Below are 18,309 nucleotides of genomic sequence, written 5' to 3'. Positions count from 1 at the left end.
CTTACCTTTCGACATTGACATCTTGTTTTTCATCTGTCTTATCAACTTCAAGACCAGAAATTTGAATGTTCTTTCAGTTTTGGTCAACTTTTAATCTTTAAAATCCTTATTCAACAAACTAAAGTACAAACATATAGAACACATACTGCCTTGAAAACTTTTGGCTCCATCTTTTAGTGCAGACCACAGAGCATCCAGTTCTCATTCAATTTCTTTGACTTTTATAAGAGCAACTTACCTTTGGGTTATAGGTGTACGCTGGGGAGAGGGAGGGCACACCGAGGTAATAGTAAAATGGGGAGTGATCACTGTCACCCTGTAGACCCTCAATCCTAAAAAAAAAAAAAAATGATCATTTATAATATGCACAAAGCCTTGTTCTTCGTAAAGTTTTGACTTGCTGAGAATTGATGAATCAATCATCAAACTCCATTATCAAATATAATGTCAGATCTCAGTAGACATAAACAGTTGAACTTCCGTATCTTGAACATCGATTTCTCAAATGCCATGGATACACTGAAGTGAGCTGGAAATCACAACCACTTTTTCTTTATGTATTTTAACCTCAATATCATAAATCCTCGGATATCCCTTTTCATGGCTGCATCAAGTTCAAGATAACGAGATTTTACAATACTTGAATAAATCTTAATCCCCTCCCTCCCTATATAATCTTGTATCTTCAAAGCAATGCGCGACTGTAGGATCAAATGGACTAATTATTCTGTAAATACCACTTTTCAGTGACATTTCAATTCTTAATCTGCATCTTTAAATTTGAAAGTCAATGGCCTCCTTTTCATATCAAACAAAATAAAGCACATAATATTCCACAACAAACTTTGTTTTCTTCAGATATAATTCATTCAGCATCAAATTTGATTAACTTCAGAAAGTACATTTTTAATTAAGACATTGATGGTTTAAATGCTTCCTGAACGTAAATTGTTTCACATGAATTATCCTACACAGAATTTTTCACATATTTTGATCTTTTCTTCCTTATTCCATGGCCAAAAAAATTGACCAAAAGCCTTGGCAGGTTAATGGTTAATAAACACTGATGCACGGGGAGCTGGCACCAAAGCTATTTGTCTTCATGTCATTAACATAATTGACTTCCTTATCTGAAGTATAGAGGTATATCAATTGAATGGTATGTATTGTTTTTTGCTTCATCTTAATAATATGCCCATTTCTTTTTATCTATAAATATAATCACCTTTGAGTTTTTTATGCTAATTAATAATATTGATATATATAATAATACATCTTATTTTATTACTGTTTTTGCTCCCTTAATTAGCACACAACTGAAAGATTCTATATGCTGGATAATCATTATATATACACATCTCTTTATGGATATTGCAATTTGAATATCATGGGTTTTTGAGCCTTTTTAATCTTCATTAATCACAGATTAGGGTTACATTTTCTTAATCCTAGTTCTGTTCCATGTTTTGTAAAGTTTGTAATTATCTCTTTAATAAGCTCAAAGAAATACAAAAAGTCTTGTATATTTTATCGGTCCCATTACAAGCTCCATGGTGGTCATGTCTTTTGTGGGCTCTGTTTTTTTTTTTTTTACCAAAAATATCATTAAAATTCTTTTAATTTGATAACTATAATTATTTTCCCTTACTGCAACACACCAGACATTGTAAATTATCTGTTTTCTATTTTATTTTTTAAAATTTTGCTTCCCATTATAAAACACCTTTTATAATAAAAGTGATGTTTTACATTGCGACTAATTAGCTACGATGAAGAGGTTACAAATGCATGGACATTAACTGTCTCAGATAACCGCTTTAGGAAATGATCTCTTTGTTGAACTCAAAAACAATTAATTAGGTAATTAAATATATTGTTCAAAAGAGGAAGCATTTTAGTGTCCTTCATAACTTGTCTATTTTATAAAGCAATAACAAATGAGCTGTCTGAAACCATTATAAATTTAAGTCTGACCCACGTTTAGATATTTACATCTCTGACAAAAATGAAGCAATGAATGCTATATATATGGAGGGATAAAAACTAAAAATATGATTTTCATTATTTATTTTTTATTTTATTGTTTTATATTATTCCTTTCCATTTCTAGTATTACAATAATGTACTACAATTGATATATATATTTTCTGTGCAAGGAGTCTTCAAGGTATGTTCAAATTTTTAAGAGCTTATAAGGCCATGAATTTGTAACTTTTCTTTTTTATTAAAAAGTTGCTTCCAAACCTACATATATTATACATATATATCAACTGTTAAAGGTGTTACATGGATTTATCTCATTTTACTATAACATCATCTTCGCTATCCAAGGGTTTTTGGTCCACTCTGCTCCCCATAAAAGTTTATTGGGAGCGGATTGGACCCAAAACCCTTGGCTAGCGAAGATGCCATAACCTAAGAGAGATTGATATACAAAACAAGTTTGTCACATAAGGCCCAAAATAGCCATAACTAGAGAAGTCTGCTGCAGTGCCAAGCACAACCAATTTCAAAATGAATGAATGCTGTTACATCTCAACTCGACAACAATGACTTGCCAAATGAAGAGAAAATTACATTTCTTGTCTAATTAGGATAAAAATTGTTGCCATATTTTAACAGGTGTTTATTTTCATTCATTTAACAGGACAGTGCTGCTATTAATATTATGACACATAGAAAATGTCATTCTAAACATTAAAATCGGGGGAAAAACATTCATCTAGATAAAATATTTACATGCTACAATTAGTGTGAAAATTTTCTTGGTCTACATATTAAAGTCTTTAAGTGATGCTTATCAACTAAACTAAGTCTCTTTACCACACACCTTCTACATTTGATTCAACATATACTTACTTTAAATCTTAACATTTATACTGAGTCTGGTTGCTTACTTTGGCTATACATAATGATATATTGGATTATTTGGTGACATTGGTTTCTTACTTTGGTAATGATTTGGGTGACATTCGGTACTTACTTTGGCTATGATGGATTATTTGGGTGACACTGGGCATTAACTTTGGCTATGATGGATTATATGGGTGACATTGGGTACTTACTTTGGCTATGATGGATTTTTTGGCTGACATTGGGTACTTACTTTGGCTATAATGGATTTTTTGGGTGACACTGGGTACTCTCCTTGGCTTTGATGGATTATATGGGTGACACTGGGCATTAACTTTGGCTATGATGGATTTTTGGGGTGATACTGGGTACTTACTTTGGCTATGATGGATTATATGGGTGACACTGGGCATTTACTTTGGCTATGATGGATTTTTTTGGGTAACACTGGGTACTTACTTTGGCTATGATGGATTATATGGGTGACATTGGGTACTTACTTTGGCTATGATGGATTATATGGGTGACATTGGGTACTTACTTTGGCTATGATGGATTATATGGGTGACATTGGGTACTTACTTTGGCTATGATGGATTGTTTGGGTGACACTGGGTACTTACTTTGGTTATGATGGATTATATGGGTGACATTTGGTACTTTCTTTTGCTATGATGGATTATATGGGTGACACTGGGCATTAACTTTGGCTATGATGGATTTTTTGGGTGACACTGGGCATTAACTTTGGCTTTGATGGATTATATGGGTGACAATAGGTACTTTCTTTGGCTACAATGAATTATTGGGTGACACAGGTTGCTAACTTTGGCTACGTTTGATTATTTGAGTGACACTTGGTACTTTGACTATGATGAATTATTTATATCACACTGGTACTTACTTTGGTTGGGATGGATTATCCGGGTCTCGGTATGTTTTGGTCCATCTTTCCAGCACTGACTTATCCTGGTAGTCTGGATCAGAACATTTTACTGTGCTGGCCGCCTGTCGTATAACATCATACAATAAAGGGCTACTCTCAGCAAAGAAAGTATAGTTTCCTACAAGAAAAAGAGACAGTAAATCTTCAATATCTAGCTCAATATTGGCCAAATAAGTGGTACAGGAAAACACACTTATAGCAAACACACTTAAAATGAACTGATGCTTCCTACAGCAAAGAAATTTTCATTCCCCATGGTTTTAAAATACGTACATTGTGAACTTAGATATAATGAATTATATTTAAAATGAAGCAAATCATCCATCCCTGACACTTTGTTATATGCATGTTTTACTGTAAATAGTATTATTTCTTTGTTTTTTTTATTGCAAATAATAAAGTTTATTCCATTCTTTAAACATTATTTTCTACTTTAAATAAACACCAGTATCCACTTGATGCAACATTACATTTTTCATCTGATTATATGTGGACAAATCAAAGTTCCCATTAAATAAAATGAAAAACTGTGCAATGACTTTTCTTTGTATTTGCTGATAAATACTTTTTCTGAGATGAAATCCTCATTTATCCGAGGCTTTTTTTTTTTAAGTTTCTTCAAAATTCAGTGATCTTGACCTTTTGATTCTGAAATCTGTTCACTCCTCCTCTATACTAAGTATGAGACTGCATCGCTAAATGATACTGTTACTAAGGGAACAACAAACCTCTAGTACATTTAACTCACTGGTGTATCAATAATATTCTTATAAGGCCTGTTTCTGGGAGGCCCTATTGCAAATTGATCTACTGTCAGTTATGAATGAAAGAAAGATAACTCTTAAGTCTGAAGTGAACTACTCATGGTAGTTCTTGGAAGGTTCAACCGAAGCAAAGGCTCTAGTGAGCTATTCTAATCCAAGACAATGTGTAAGTGAGAGCAAGATAACCTAGGTGATCATAGGCCTCTTTGTTTATGAATGTATGGTCGGCAATGTTTTTCAAGGCATCTTGGTGGCAGCCATTAATCATACATCAGAAATTAAATGTGATCAGTTACATGTTTGAGTTAAGCATTTTACCATATACAGGGAAATTTTCACCCTTATTTTATTTCCATCCCTTATCACCCTTGTTGCAAGTGGGTGAATTTAAAATGGGATGAATTCCAGAGACAGCAATATCACTTAAACACAGTTGTATCTGGATGAATTTGAAACAGCTAGGGCAAAATTGTATGCAAGTGTGAAAGGGCGAAAAAAAAAAAAAACAAGGGACAAAAATAACCCTGTATACTTTAAAGAGATATGCAAAGTTCCAACCATCAGTAAGACAACTTTATATACTATATAGCTGTTAACACCTCTATATTATTATAGAGCTACCATACATACTCGCCTACAAGTCAGTTTTTGGGAGCTAAACTTTGGTCCAAAACTCCTTATCCGACTTATATGCGAGTTATAAAATGATAGGTATTTTAGTGGGTAAATCCCTCTAACTGAAGCTTAAAAAATACAACCGACTTATAGGCGAGTATATACAGTATACAATTTTGCTGAGCAAGGAAGGAAGTCACTCACATACAAATACTATAATACAGACCTCTAACAACTGTGTCCAGATTGATGTAGGCAATGGCTCCTGATCCTATCTCCTTTTCCATTTCCTGTTTGAGTAAATAACAAACTTTCAATATTCTGCCAACATTGATTATACAGTCAAATCTGTCATAGTGGCCCCCTGTATTAAGCGACTTTCTGTCATGTGCCACAGTTAAAATTTTTCATTATATTTTACCTGCATTTAGTTATTACCTGTCTAATGTGGTCATAATTATCCATCTAAACCAACATAAAACCCTGAATTTAGTTACTTTCAGCCCTGCTTTTCATAACATCTGTAATAAAAATACCTAGTTTTTCATTTTAGTTTTTGCCCCCCCCCCCCCCCCATTTGCAAAAAGTTGTTTGAAAAACATACTCATTAATACAGTATTTCACAATATGTGATTTGGTATCAAATACAATGGTATTAAAATTTTAAAAAAACATAGAGTATGTAACTTAAAATGCTTTCAACGAGAAGTGAATTTTTTTTCTATGTTTGTGCTCAAAAGAATCATTGATTTTGCTTTGTTATCATCTTAGTGTATTGTTTTTCCATTTTGGGCATAATTTTGTCATGGGGCATAATTTTGTCATGAGTATACCGTAAGTTTTATCTTTAATACCGTCATAAAAATATGGAACATGATAAAAACAAACCTGTTTTGGATAATCTTTCAAAATTTACACTTAACACAATTAGGAATAATAACAGTTTGTATGAACAAATATTTCTTGAAAATATTTTATTTATCCAGAAGAATGAGAATGCTTCAAAACTATGATGGACAGGGACAGGTAAACAATTTCATGTATTCTACTATTTAGTATTTATGCATTTACTTCAAAAATTGAATATGATTCCCTGCTTTAAGAGATGTACTACCTGTCATATATGTGACCATTTAAAATTTCCCTTGATATGTCGCCTGATACAGGTTTGACTTTATATCTATATATCACTGTATTCAGAAAATTAATGTTTACATTGTGTCTACAATAGTCTTCAATATTACATTTAAACTAACAATTCCACCAAGATATAGAACCTGGAATAGAACAATCTTATTTATTTCCAGATTCTTGCTGCAGTGTTCTGACATTGGTAGATTCTTGGCAGACTACAGACCTGCACCCATTCAAATGATCCAACATGTCCATATTTAGAGGCATCCCATAATGCAAACTTCAGAGTTCTTCTTGGTCTGTAACCTGAGCAAAATATAGTTTTCTTTTCATTCTGGGTGACTGGGAACTTACTTTATGCCTACACAAGTACAAGTTAGTATTAAAATGAACTCTGATAAACAATATGATGAGTTTTATGTCTCTAAAAATACTTATTACGAATTAGGTTTACTTGGATCTTTTAAGGTTTGAAGATTACGTAAATACAATGTAATATTAATTCATCCTTTTAGCAGAGCCTCATTTGCTAAATTTCCTTGGATTGTGCATGGCAAACATAATCAAGAAGTTACCATTTGTATTATAAAACAATTCAAAGTAAACAAGGGCACCGCAAGGTGGAGCGTCCCCTCACACATCGATCCAGATATAAATTATTGCTTACGTAACTTCCATTACGCACATACTCACACACACACAAAGTATGTTACTATATCCCCTCCAACTTCACTGAGAGGGGATAATAACAAGGTTACAGATAGTTCCCCTCAACAATTAATGCTTATTTTTCAGCTTCACCCTGGTTATGGAAATTAAATCTCTAAATTCTTTTTATCTACCTTAGTATACATTTAATCTGTAGTTTTAAACTTATAAATATACAGTTAATTTATTATTCATCTTTAGAAAATCATAATTTTATTAATGGGAGTAACCCCTACAATCAACTTATAATCCTGTATTATTAAATTTGGTGATAATTTACCTTTATCTGTATGAAAGCTGAAGGTACGTAAAAGTTCCCACAATACAGCATATCCACTAGCGGAGTCTACTCCTCCTCTGTTCCACGAGTCAATGTGTGCTCCAATAATGATAAACCTATCTACAAGTATTCACCATACTTAGAATTCTTCATGAAATCTCCAGATGATACTACTAGTTGCACATAAACTTTCCTGAAACCAGGTAAACTCTTGATTAATGCAGGTATGTATTTAATGATGAACTCAGACTAACCTTTTTCATACCGTCCCTTGATTTCTGCAACTAAATTTGAAATTTTTCTTGGTACAAGGTCTCTTATAACCGTTAAATTCACCAACCTAGAATGAAAGTTTTTACAAAATTAGTTTTTCAGAATTCTTATTGTGAAATTTTACCATATTGTAAAATTAAAATAAGTACATAATATGTAGTGCTTTGGGTGTTTTAATCTCCAATCAAAATTGTAAGTGATTTTAATTTTTAAGTTTAGTTTGTGAAAACATTCAATTTACATATACATTTCATTCAAACCATATTTATAGATGGTTCATGTTGAATATTTCAACTCATCTTTCATTGACCTTGAGTCGATCAAGATTGATCCATCTTCATGTCATTTTAAAATTAGAACTGAATGCATACCGATTAAGAACAGAATACAGGTTTAATTTAAGATATAAGCATATACAGTAAAACTAGGAATTCAAACATGAAAACATCAAACATTTCCTTATACAGTATAACTTGTCTAATCCAGACACCACTGGTTCCATAAATTTGACCTGATTAGACAACATTCCAAATTAGCATTCTAAATAATTGAATTTACGGAAAGGGACTTAAATTTACATCATAATTGGTAAAATTTCAGAATAGACAAGTTTTACTATAACTATGCAATTTTTACTGTAAAGGTTATTATTTTACAGAACATTCTATTAAAGCTGTAGTTACAGCAGACATATACCCAGAAGTCCCACTATTTTTTTTTTAATGTATTTTAACCTCAATATCTCAAATCTTCAAAAATCTCTTCTTCTTTTCAGCCTGAGTGAGTCTGAGATATTGAGGTTTGACTATGTCATTTACTAACATACCTTTCGTCAGTGTGACCGGGTCCTGTTTTGTATGGTACACCTAGACCCCCAATCCAGTCATCAGGCACTGCACTGCCATTCATTGATCTGAAGAAATAAACCTTCATCATTATAAGATGCTTTAAAATCAGAAAAATCTCAAATGTACCTCAATAATCCAAATAAACCTCTAATCTGTCAGAAAAACAATGACAACAAACAAAAACTCCTAACCTGATTAGAGATCTGGCATCGTTGTATGATACAGATTGTACTGGTATACTGGGACATCCGAGACAGTTCTCCTTAGGATTAGGTTGTTGATATACACCATCTAAACACATAACTACATACATTATCATTGATTTACAATGTTCACGGCAAATATTCAACATTACAAAGCATATACTGTTGTACCAGTCAGGATATATCAAACTCTTATGAAAAAATATTTCTGAGAGAGATGTCACTTATTTATCATTACAGATGTGTGTGTCTGCCTCTTACCTAGTGATGGGTAGCCTGGACTTTGTGGGTCCCCCATTAGTGTGTACCTCACATGGTGGGAGTGTACGGCCCATCCTGGGAGCCACCAGGTGCTAGGATATACTGCCTCTGTGTTGTTGTTGGCAAAGTCCAGTGGATCAGGATAAAGTATCACTCCTGCAGCCCCATTTTCCTCTGCATGTTTGACCTACAATGATTATTTTCTTACCTAAATGACAATAAATGTGAAAATCACACTGAGTTTGGTATCATAATCCATTCTATATTATCACTGTCATGCAACATCAGGAAAAAAATATTTTTTGCAGGTGTTTCATGTCAATACAATTAAAATCCAGAAAACTGACACAGCCAGAGAGAGAGGGCTCCACTAATTAAGGGCTGTTGTAGGGAAGTGACAATTGTACAAGAGTGTTCACAAACAGATAGATATATATACAAAAATTAATATACATGTATGTTTTTCTCTGTATATTTGGACATAAATACAAACATACAGACACAGTGATATGTAGGGCTGGGACGATATATCGAGATATCGATAATATCGGTTCATTGTGAGGATGATACGCATATCGATACATTTAAAGAAAAATCGAAATATCGCAAAAAAATTTTGACTTGTGTTTTTCTTTGTTTACTTAACATTTTGGATTAAATATATAAAATAAATGTGCTAGATAGAAATATTAATTAAGAAATAATGTATCATTTTTAAACATCTATCGGGATATAAATACGGGTTGGTCACGAGATCAAATTCCATAAAGCCCGAAGGGCTTTATGATAAATTTGATCTCGTACCAACCCGTATTTATATCCGATAGATGTTTTAAAATGATACATTATTACTTATATTTACATTTGTGACTTATTCATATTTTATGTTTTCCTGATTATAATCTTTTACGCGTGAAATGTTTTATTTTTCAAACCCAACGGCACGTATTTGATCCATTGATTGCGCGTCGACCCTTTATGACGTCACTGAGAAATTACGTCGAACGTTTCTGACGCGAGGAACCCGTGTTTATACGGATATAGATACGCATTGCTTTTAATAGTGTTATATAAAAGAAAACATTTGCAAATGTAAATATTATGAAATACATAATAATTAATACCACTTGGGTAAAATGATTTTGTTTTACAAGAGATATACAAGTTCTTTGCATAAATTATTCTTATTTGTGAAGAAATGCTTCATTCATTTCACTACAAAAACATTTTATAACCAACTCAACATATCGTGATACATATCGTATCATGGCTCAAATATCGGGATACGTATCAATATAGAAAAAGCTGTATCGTCCCAGCCCTAGTGATATGACTCCAAAATTCATAGGTGTCATCCTCTCATAGTAAAGTTCCACTGTACAAAATTTGAGACAGTTATATTGAAAATGAGTTATTGTGTCACAACAAAAGTCTTTACAGACGGACAGACAATGTTATTCCTATAGGGCTCTCACATTTCATGCAGGAGCCTAATAATATTTGAGCTTTTATTACATGTCCACAAAACTTTAACTTTTTTTCACAATTTTACAAGCCATTGAGAGTTTATTCATTTATACACATGTACAAGTTGACATTATTTCACAAAATCAGGTTAATGTTAGCCAATTAAGGGATTGATGCTAAAAATAAGAATGCACTTAAATCAGAGATGCTTCTCAATGTCACACTAAATAAATTGCCCAGTAAAACACTTCCCTGTTGCAGTATTGATTTACCTTATTAGCTGGGTGGATCCTGCCATATTTGATCAGAAGTACGCTGTTGTTGATGGAAACCCCAAGTCTGTCTAAAGTACGGAAATCGGTCTTTCTTCCGAAATTGGCAAATACCAATTTTCCCTGCAGCGAAAACATCCATTAAACTGTTATCAAACATTAATGAAGACTAGAAATTAAAGTGTAATGAATAACTGATGATATTTCTAAAAATGGTGAATCTTGCTAATCTAAGATTGATTATTTCCATTCATTGTAAAGAACATATTGTATTCAATTAGATTCAGCAAAACAAGCTTAAAACTTTCACTTTCATCATTCAGAATTTCTACGGGTGAATTCACTGGATCAGTGGCTACTCTGTAACAGAAATGGCAAAATATGAGAGAGAGAAATACAGGTATAGCATACACTTTTAACTTGGTTTTGGCAACCAAATTTTCAAATTCTAACTTTTCAATTTTATAATAATTTGCAGTAGATATATAAAAGGAAATAGATCTCCTTCCCCATTTTCATTCAAGCCATATGCTGATTCCAAGGAAAAGGACAGAAAATTATTTATACTTATATGATCCAATTATTCTTACCTTTGTCGTTAGGATTTGTACCAGCCATCTCATCATACAAGTACAATTTTTAAACTGGTTTAATTACCATTGAAAAGATTAATACACATTTTTTTGGGAGGGGGATATATATTTTGGTTTTCACTTTGATTTGATAAAAGACCGAAGCACTGAAATAGGACATCTAGTTCAGACTTCAAAAAAAAAAACCAATTAGATTATCCATAAAATAGGTACTTTTCTTTAGAAACCTTCTCATCCCTTACACAAAGGATCCCTATAATTTAATAATTTATTTCTATGTTAGTTTCACTGTACTTAATGCAAATCCCAGAGAAATCAGCTAACGGGATCAACTTTCAGAGTTATTGCTGGTAACTTTAATTACCAGAGGATGCGCAGATAATACCTATAATAAGGATGCATTAGGGTATAGTTATGTTTCCTGTATCTACCTATATAAGTACAGATATTTTTCTCCAGAAATATCAAAATACAGATATATCGAAGTCTTATTTCAGACATCTGTGAAAAAATTGTTTGCAATAAATATTGTCCTAAATAAATCAAGATAAATCTAAGAAAAAGATTTTCTTAGTTATTAAAAGTCTCTATTCTTAAGAACAAGAGGACCATGGGCCACACTGCTCACCTGAATTATGTTGGTCCTGTTGTTCTTTGGGAGAAAATCCACCCCCCTTTTTATTCCTATGAAAAATTTTGACCCCATATTGTGGTCCCACCCTAGCCCCAAAGGGTTATTTTGATTTAACCAAACTTGAATCCACATGGTAGGTAATGTAGATGGGTGTGACAATAATCACCTTCACGGATGCCTCTGGTGAGTACGCATTAAAAGGCATCTGCTCTGGATGCTCCGAGGAGAGGTTGAAGCTGGCATTCCATATAGTGGTGCCGTCTGGCTGTTCCAACGTTATAGTTGTTCTGTTTGGACTCTGCCTGTTGTAGGAGATACATTATTTACTGCTATTAACAAAAGCTGTTAAAAAGTTACAAAGTACACTGAAAATAGACCCGTTCTATATTTATTTCCTATGTAGCTGAATATGACACATTCTGAATGGCTAGTGTTAAATTGCAGCACCATGGGAGATGATATTCATCATGTAAATAAAGCTGACAATGACATTATTCGGATAATTCCCGATCAATTAGTTTTGCCAGCTGGTTTTTATTTCACCATATTTTCCTTTTGTAGCTGACAGCTGATAGTATGACAATAAATGCCTGGAATACTCAAGTCAGGAATAGATAAACACAGTATGAATTTATATACATTTAAAGGATCACTCATATGTAAGTCTATCTAAGGGGTGTACCACATACAGCCAGTATCTATTATCTTTGGTCTTTGGGACCATGCAGAGTTACAGAAAGTGGTTTTATCTCCAAATACTAGTGTTCCAGATTTGATCTATAGAACTTTCAATATCTAAATATCTTCAATTCATATTTTAGTATGGTTGATGGAATTCTAACTTTTTTTCAAGGACATAAGGTTGGATAAAAAGTATGTTTGGTCACAACCTTGGCTAAATATTGTAGAAAGACATATTTACACCAAACAAAATATAAGTGCATGGAGCAACTTTAGAGGTCACTTACAGAAATGGATATGACAATAACACAGTGTAGTTTGTCCAGGACAGACCATCCTGAGGGAAGTACTGCCACATGTCGTGTGTACCCATCACAACTTTTAGAGTTGATCCGACGGCTGCCAGTCCAATAGATGATGTCCATATCCTGTAATATAAATAAATTATACAGCATGTTATGATATACAGGTCATTCTCAATATTCATAGTATACGAAAGCAATGAACAGGTCAAGGCAGCCTCCGTTTTCAGAGCATAGACAAATTTCATATGGCCATCAGATTTTTTAATGGTAATTTGCAAAGCATTTTGGGTCAACGTATATGTATATTGCAAGTTTTAGAGGATAACTTAGATTATTTTAGCCTAGATGATTATCATGACATTGTTTCAAGGTCATATCTCAAAGGTCAATCTTATACGAATTGGGCTTAGAATATTGTTTACAATCTTCACACAAAAGTTATTACACATGTATTTTATTATTTTACTGCTTAAAATCTATACATATTTAGCATTATAAATATATTTAAATAATTACATAAGAGAGGCACAGGGTATTCCATGTGAAAAATCTGATGACAAACTGTCTAGATTTTCTAAATCATCTAGTTCTCTGTTTTAATCTACATACAATTCAATTAGCATTGTATACATCTACAAAACATCACAATGGGACTTGTAAATCCATCCATGTAATCGATCACGCCATTATCACAATCCAAGCAAGAATTCACTTATTGTTAATTAGAGCTGACAGATGATAGCTTGATTGTCTATGTGTAATTATGTCTATACATAATTGATAATTAGCAAAACAAACGTGGTACGAAAGTCATAAAAATATGGACATATTACATAACAAGACATATTAGAAAATACTTTCCATGATACAAAATGTAGGAGCTATAATTCGCTTGTTGTTTTTGCTTTATTAAAGTTTGGGACCAAGGCCCACTTTAGGACATGAAGAGACCAAACAAAACATGTATACCACTGAGAGCTAATTAAAGTACAGTCAAACATTCTTATCTTGAACTTGATATATTTTCATTTCCAAATATATTTCCTTAAGATTCTTTGCAAATTAGAGTATTGTTCATTTTCTCACGAACTACCATGGATAAGCATATACGAGTATCTCCATTTTTACGCCATACTACTGTACTTGACGTCAAAACTATAGTGCAAACTGTTTTGCTTTAAAAATGAGAGTTGAATTGTGGCACCTAATCAGAAAAATATAAATATAAGTAAATATAAGAAATGAATTTAATTTTTGAAAATTCATGAGGTAAATGAACTACAACGCTTCATGTACTTCATGAAATATGCCGGCGTGAAGCGTCGTAGTTCATGTCCTCATGAATCTTCAAAAATTAAATTCATTTCTTAAGGGACCATGGAAAAACTTTGAAATATATATCCAAGGGTTCAAGATACTGAGGGTAAAATTAATAGAAAAATAAAAGTGATTGTGACTTCCATATGAATTTGACACATCCATGGTATTCGAGATATCAGTGTTCAAGATACCAAAGTTCAATTGTACATCATTCAAAGATTCTGAATTCTTGTTCCTCAGAACTGATGGACAGAAGCATGGCAGAGAGCACTGAAAGACTCAGGTGATGACTTTTTCTTAATTAACTGAAGATCTTATAACAATTATCAACCCCCTAGCAAATATGATGTATACTGGTAAAGTGGTGTATGCAAATTCATAGACAAGTATCCCATGAATTACATTTGAACCCTGTTAATTCCTACTCACTTGATGTGGTCTTCAATATTGACAATGTCCTGTAGGTCATCTTGTAGGCTCTGTCTAATGGATGGATCATAATCCTGATAATAAATAGTATACACATTTACAGCTTATAACATGACAAAGATTTTATAAAAAGCTAAAATTTGCATCTTTTACCTTTCAATTCAATTAGAGGTATATATTGTCAAAAATTTTAATTATCATAACACCCTCCTACAACCAGTAAGGAATCTGGATGGGCAGTTGTGTTCTATTAGTGATGGAACTATGATGTTGATTTTTGATTTTACTTTCCACAAACCTTGTCAATGTTACAGAAAGAAAGAACCTTTCAAACTATCTAATCCACTTAACCACATCTTCTTTTCACTTGTAATTATTACCCAAAATCTCAAACGGAACTGAAAAAGCTGTTTATTAAGAGGGTGTCATTCACAAAGAATTAAGATGCTTCTCAGCCATAATTTTAAAAGTACATGAAGATAAAATGAATGAGAAATACACAAACCCATAATCAAGAGTGTTCTTTCTAAAATTAAAACAAAATTGCACCTGTCTCTCAAGCGATTAGCTGTCCCGACACACGAATAAAGAGGGTTCAATTCATTATTTCTTGTTTGTACAGCAGACTAGCCTGAAGTTGTTTTTTTTATTCATCATTGCTAACTAAATATAATTTGAAATATGGGCCCAAAAGTGGCTTCATACTTGCATAATGAAATCTGAATGCATAATAAATTATCAATTTTCATCTGAAAAAGTCCCAAGTGTGGTAACAGAAAGAGGTCGTTTTCATCCATCTGCATGTTTAGCAGCTGGACAGAGATGAAAACTACACCCCCTTAATGCAAGAGGTTATAAAGAACATATATCTTTCATGTTGACCTGACTGATCAAATATGGCACTATTTTATTCTTCATAGAATGTAGGGTTGGTGGGCTTTTTGCCCTCTGATGACCTTTATATACTACACTTGTAGTTTCCATATTCACTCCCAGTAGACACTGCCACCTCCATATACTGTGTAAATGTCAGCCTCATAGAATGTTTTCTGCAGATTTCATACATATTTAACTAAGAATCGGATAACATCCAGACTCTGTAGGAACAATTCTGAGATTGGAACATCAATTTGAATCTAGAAATGTAACTGCAGCTTTAAAAACTAAAATTATTTTCAGTGCTCATCCATAATTTTTCATTCACTTGCATCTCAGAAATGTTGAAAAATGAACTTATTCAACTTATATAGCAAAACCAGACTAGTCAGGGTGTTCATTACCTCCAACAAATATGTCACAGTAAGCAATCATTACCCCTTTAATACCCTGAGTCTCTTGTCTAGATGAAAGTTCTACCTCAGCAAGTTTCACTATATATAATCTAAAAGTCAAAAAGCAAACCTTCAAAGGTTTTAATATATATAAAAGGTAAAATAAAAAATATTGATCAATCTCATATATTTCTAGTAAGGAAAATGAATCATGAACAGGGCAAAACAGGGACATCTGAAAACACCAGAGGTGGGATCAGGTGCCTAGGAGGAGTAAGCATCCCCTGTTGAACTGGTCTCACCTGCTGTGAGCCCTTTATTTGATCAGGTAAACAGAGTAATCTGTAGTCAAAAAGGTATAAAAATGAGGTAGTCGAAAACTTTGTAACATCAACTTATTTGTCATGTATACTCCTTGACTTATTAAAGTTTTTTTTTTTTAGTATCACTAATACTCCTGTATAAAAAAAAATAATGAAATAAGATGACAATTTTATGGTCCTGCAAAGACATTCTACACTTGGATCAAATAATGGAAAAATAATAGCAGAATTTAATCAGTGAACATAATGAAAAGGAGAAACATTGTGTTATCTCACTCATCTTATAGTTTTTTGTTGCTTTCAGAGTGCAACTCCATTAGCATTTGAGGTTTTTTCCTCCCTATGGAGTTTAATCATTTCATATGATATAATCTATCCTTTAATGTCACACATCATTTCAACCTTCAGCAAAATATCTCCAAGAAACAATGCCCCTAAAAGTTCCTCTCTATTGACAAAACAAAAGCAAAGTGACAGGACAGAAAAATGATGGAATTCAAAAATCAAATTTAGAGGCCACGAACAAGTGATCTCTTCCACTCTTGAGATGTTGTGTGCCATAAAATGAATTCCAAACTCAATTATCAGGAAGGTCAGAGGCATTGTTTGAAAGACAAGCTATTGATTGCGGGAAACCCTCAAAATCTGGCTTCCCTTTCACAGCTCCCATGCGAGTAGTATACTTATATAAATCATACTTCATGAGCCTTCAAGCCAGTCAGATCTAGGTCCCAGTCCAATTCCTCTACCTCGCTATTGTTTTATATTTTTGGCGTGTCTGTACATTATTTTGATTGAGATGTATTACAGCTTGATCAAATTGCTCTCTACATCTCTTTGATTGTTAACCATGATTCCTAATGCAAGTCTCTCATAAAGCTGAATTACCGGCCACTCAAACTGAGAAAAACAAAGTGATAGAAGAAGAGATCTGATACTTCTAAAAACCTTGTTTCTCGGGCAAAAAGCGACACTGGCAAGTAAGACATATGTAACAGAGTCTTATTTATGATATCCCCATTGACTACTGAACAACCAGCACAAACTGCATTATAAGGAAGAATCCAACTTTTTCATTGATTCATAAAACTTCAGAATGGCAGCCATAGCCATATAATGAAACAACACTTGGAGCAATTTATGGCATGCGTAACTAATATTTTAGATTAGTCCAACATCTTCTGTGCCAATTCTCATCACGACTATGGTTTAGTTGCTGAAATGTGCCTCACAGGGCTTGAATATTTGTGATAAAGGCACTGACTATTTTCCCCAGCATGGTTCTGGAGTTTTCTGGCAGCCACCAGTTACTTGAAGATTAACTTCCATACCATCTACCTGGTAATGACATACATATGAACACCCCACTTTTGTGCAAAATCTTTAGTGTTTGTTGTGCTATAACAAACTCTGTCACACTGTTTTCCTTTCTATGAAAATTTCAAAAAAATAGAACCATGCAAAACTTCTGTCATTTATGAGCAATTTTTTGATAAGCTAAATGAGCTGGGCTCTCATCGCAAAATTTCATGATTTTTCCTTCATAATTAGTCTGCTAAATGATTCATATGCAAAATTCTATCAACCTGACTGAATAGAATAGCCATGTTTAATATCAGTTATGTTGGAGTCCTAGGTACCTGACTGAATACACTATATAAATAGCCTGGATAAAGGGGAAAGAAAATATGCTCATGACAAAGATTTCACACAGAGATCTGCTATGACCTTGACCTCTGACATACAAACTTGGTTCAAGGTTGTGGTACACCCTTCACAAGAATTTTACACAGAACTTATAATTTTTTTTACCTTCACCTTTGATCTTGAAATCAGTGCAAGATCAATGCGAACCCTACATTGAAGGGCATCCTTTGGGAAGTTTGAGCAAGTGATATTCGACAGACAAACAGACAAATGGAGAGGCAGACAGACAGACTGATCAAGACAGGGCCCTAATTAAAATTAAGTAAACAAGGTAGAAGTGTCTTCTGAACTTCCATTGAAGCTAGTTTAGACCTTGACCTTTGACACTAAGATGAGGAAATTACCTGGTATAAGAATTAAGCTTTGTTGTAGGTAATCAATTGTTGTCTTTGAGTTTCTGCTATACATAAATTAAGATGCAA

At 33.2% G+C, this 18,309-nt stretch overlaps 1 protein-coding gene across 2 annotated transcripts in view; it reads right to left on the bottom strand.

Moving 5' to 3' along the window:
• Window positions 1-18,309, bottom strand: part of LOC133206105 (putative N-acetylated-alpha-linked acidic dipeptidase) — a 45,176-nt gene that overhangs the window by 7,023 nt on the left and 19,844 nt on the right. For both annotated transcript variants that reach the window (XM_061342035.1, XM_061342033.1), the window contains exons 3-15: window positions 14,587-14,660; window positions 12,820-12,960; window positions 12,018-12,153; window positions 10,625-10,747; window positions 8,886-9,072; window positions 8,613-8,712; window positions 8,400-8,486; window positions 7,555-7,640; window positions 7,301-7,420; window positions 6,536-6,618; window positions 5,405-5,468; window positions 3,758-3,917; window positions 239-332 (exon numbers count right to left, since the gene is read on the bottom strand). In XM_061342035.1, coding sequence (XP_061198019.1) covers window positions 239-332; window positions 3,758-3,917; window positions 5,405-5,468; window positions 6,536-6,618; window positions 7,301-7,420; window positions 7,555-7,640; window positions 8,400-8,486; window positions 8,613-8,712; window positions 8,886-9,072; window positions 10,625-10,747; window positions 12,018-12,153; window positions 12,820-12,960; window positions 14,587-14,660 — 1,455 coding nt within the window. The remainder of the gene's footprint in view (window positions 1-238; window positions 333-3,757; window positions 3,918-5,404; window positions 5,469-6,535; window positions 6,619-7,300; window positions 7,421-7,554; window positions 7,641-8,399; window positions 8,487-8,612; window positions 8,713-8,885; window positions 9,073-10,624; window positions 10,748-12,017; window positions 12,154-12,819; window positions 12,961-14,586; window positions 14,661-18,309) is intronic.

This window comes from Saccostrea echinata, unplaced genomic scaffold (genome assembly GCF_033153115.1).
Source record: "Saccostrea echinata isolate AGI-Se365-2 ecotype Australia unplaced genomic scaffold, CSIRO_AGI_Sech_v1 ptg000054l, whole genome shotgun sequence".
Lineage (NCBI taxonomy): Eukaryota > Metazoa > Mollusca > Bivalvia > Ostreida > Ostreidae > Saccostrea > Saccostrea echinata.
The sequence above is the reverse complement of the archived record's forward strand: the minus strand, read 5'-3'. Positions and strand labels throughout refer to the sequence as shown.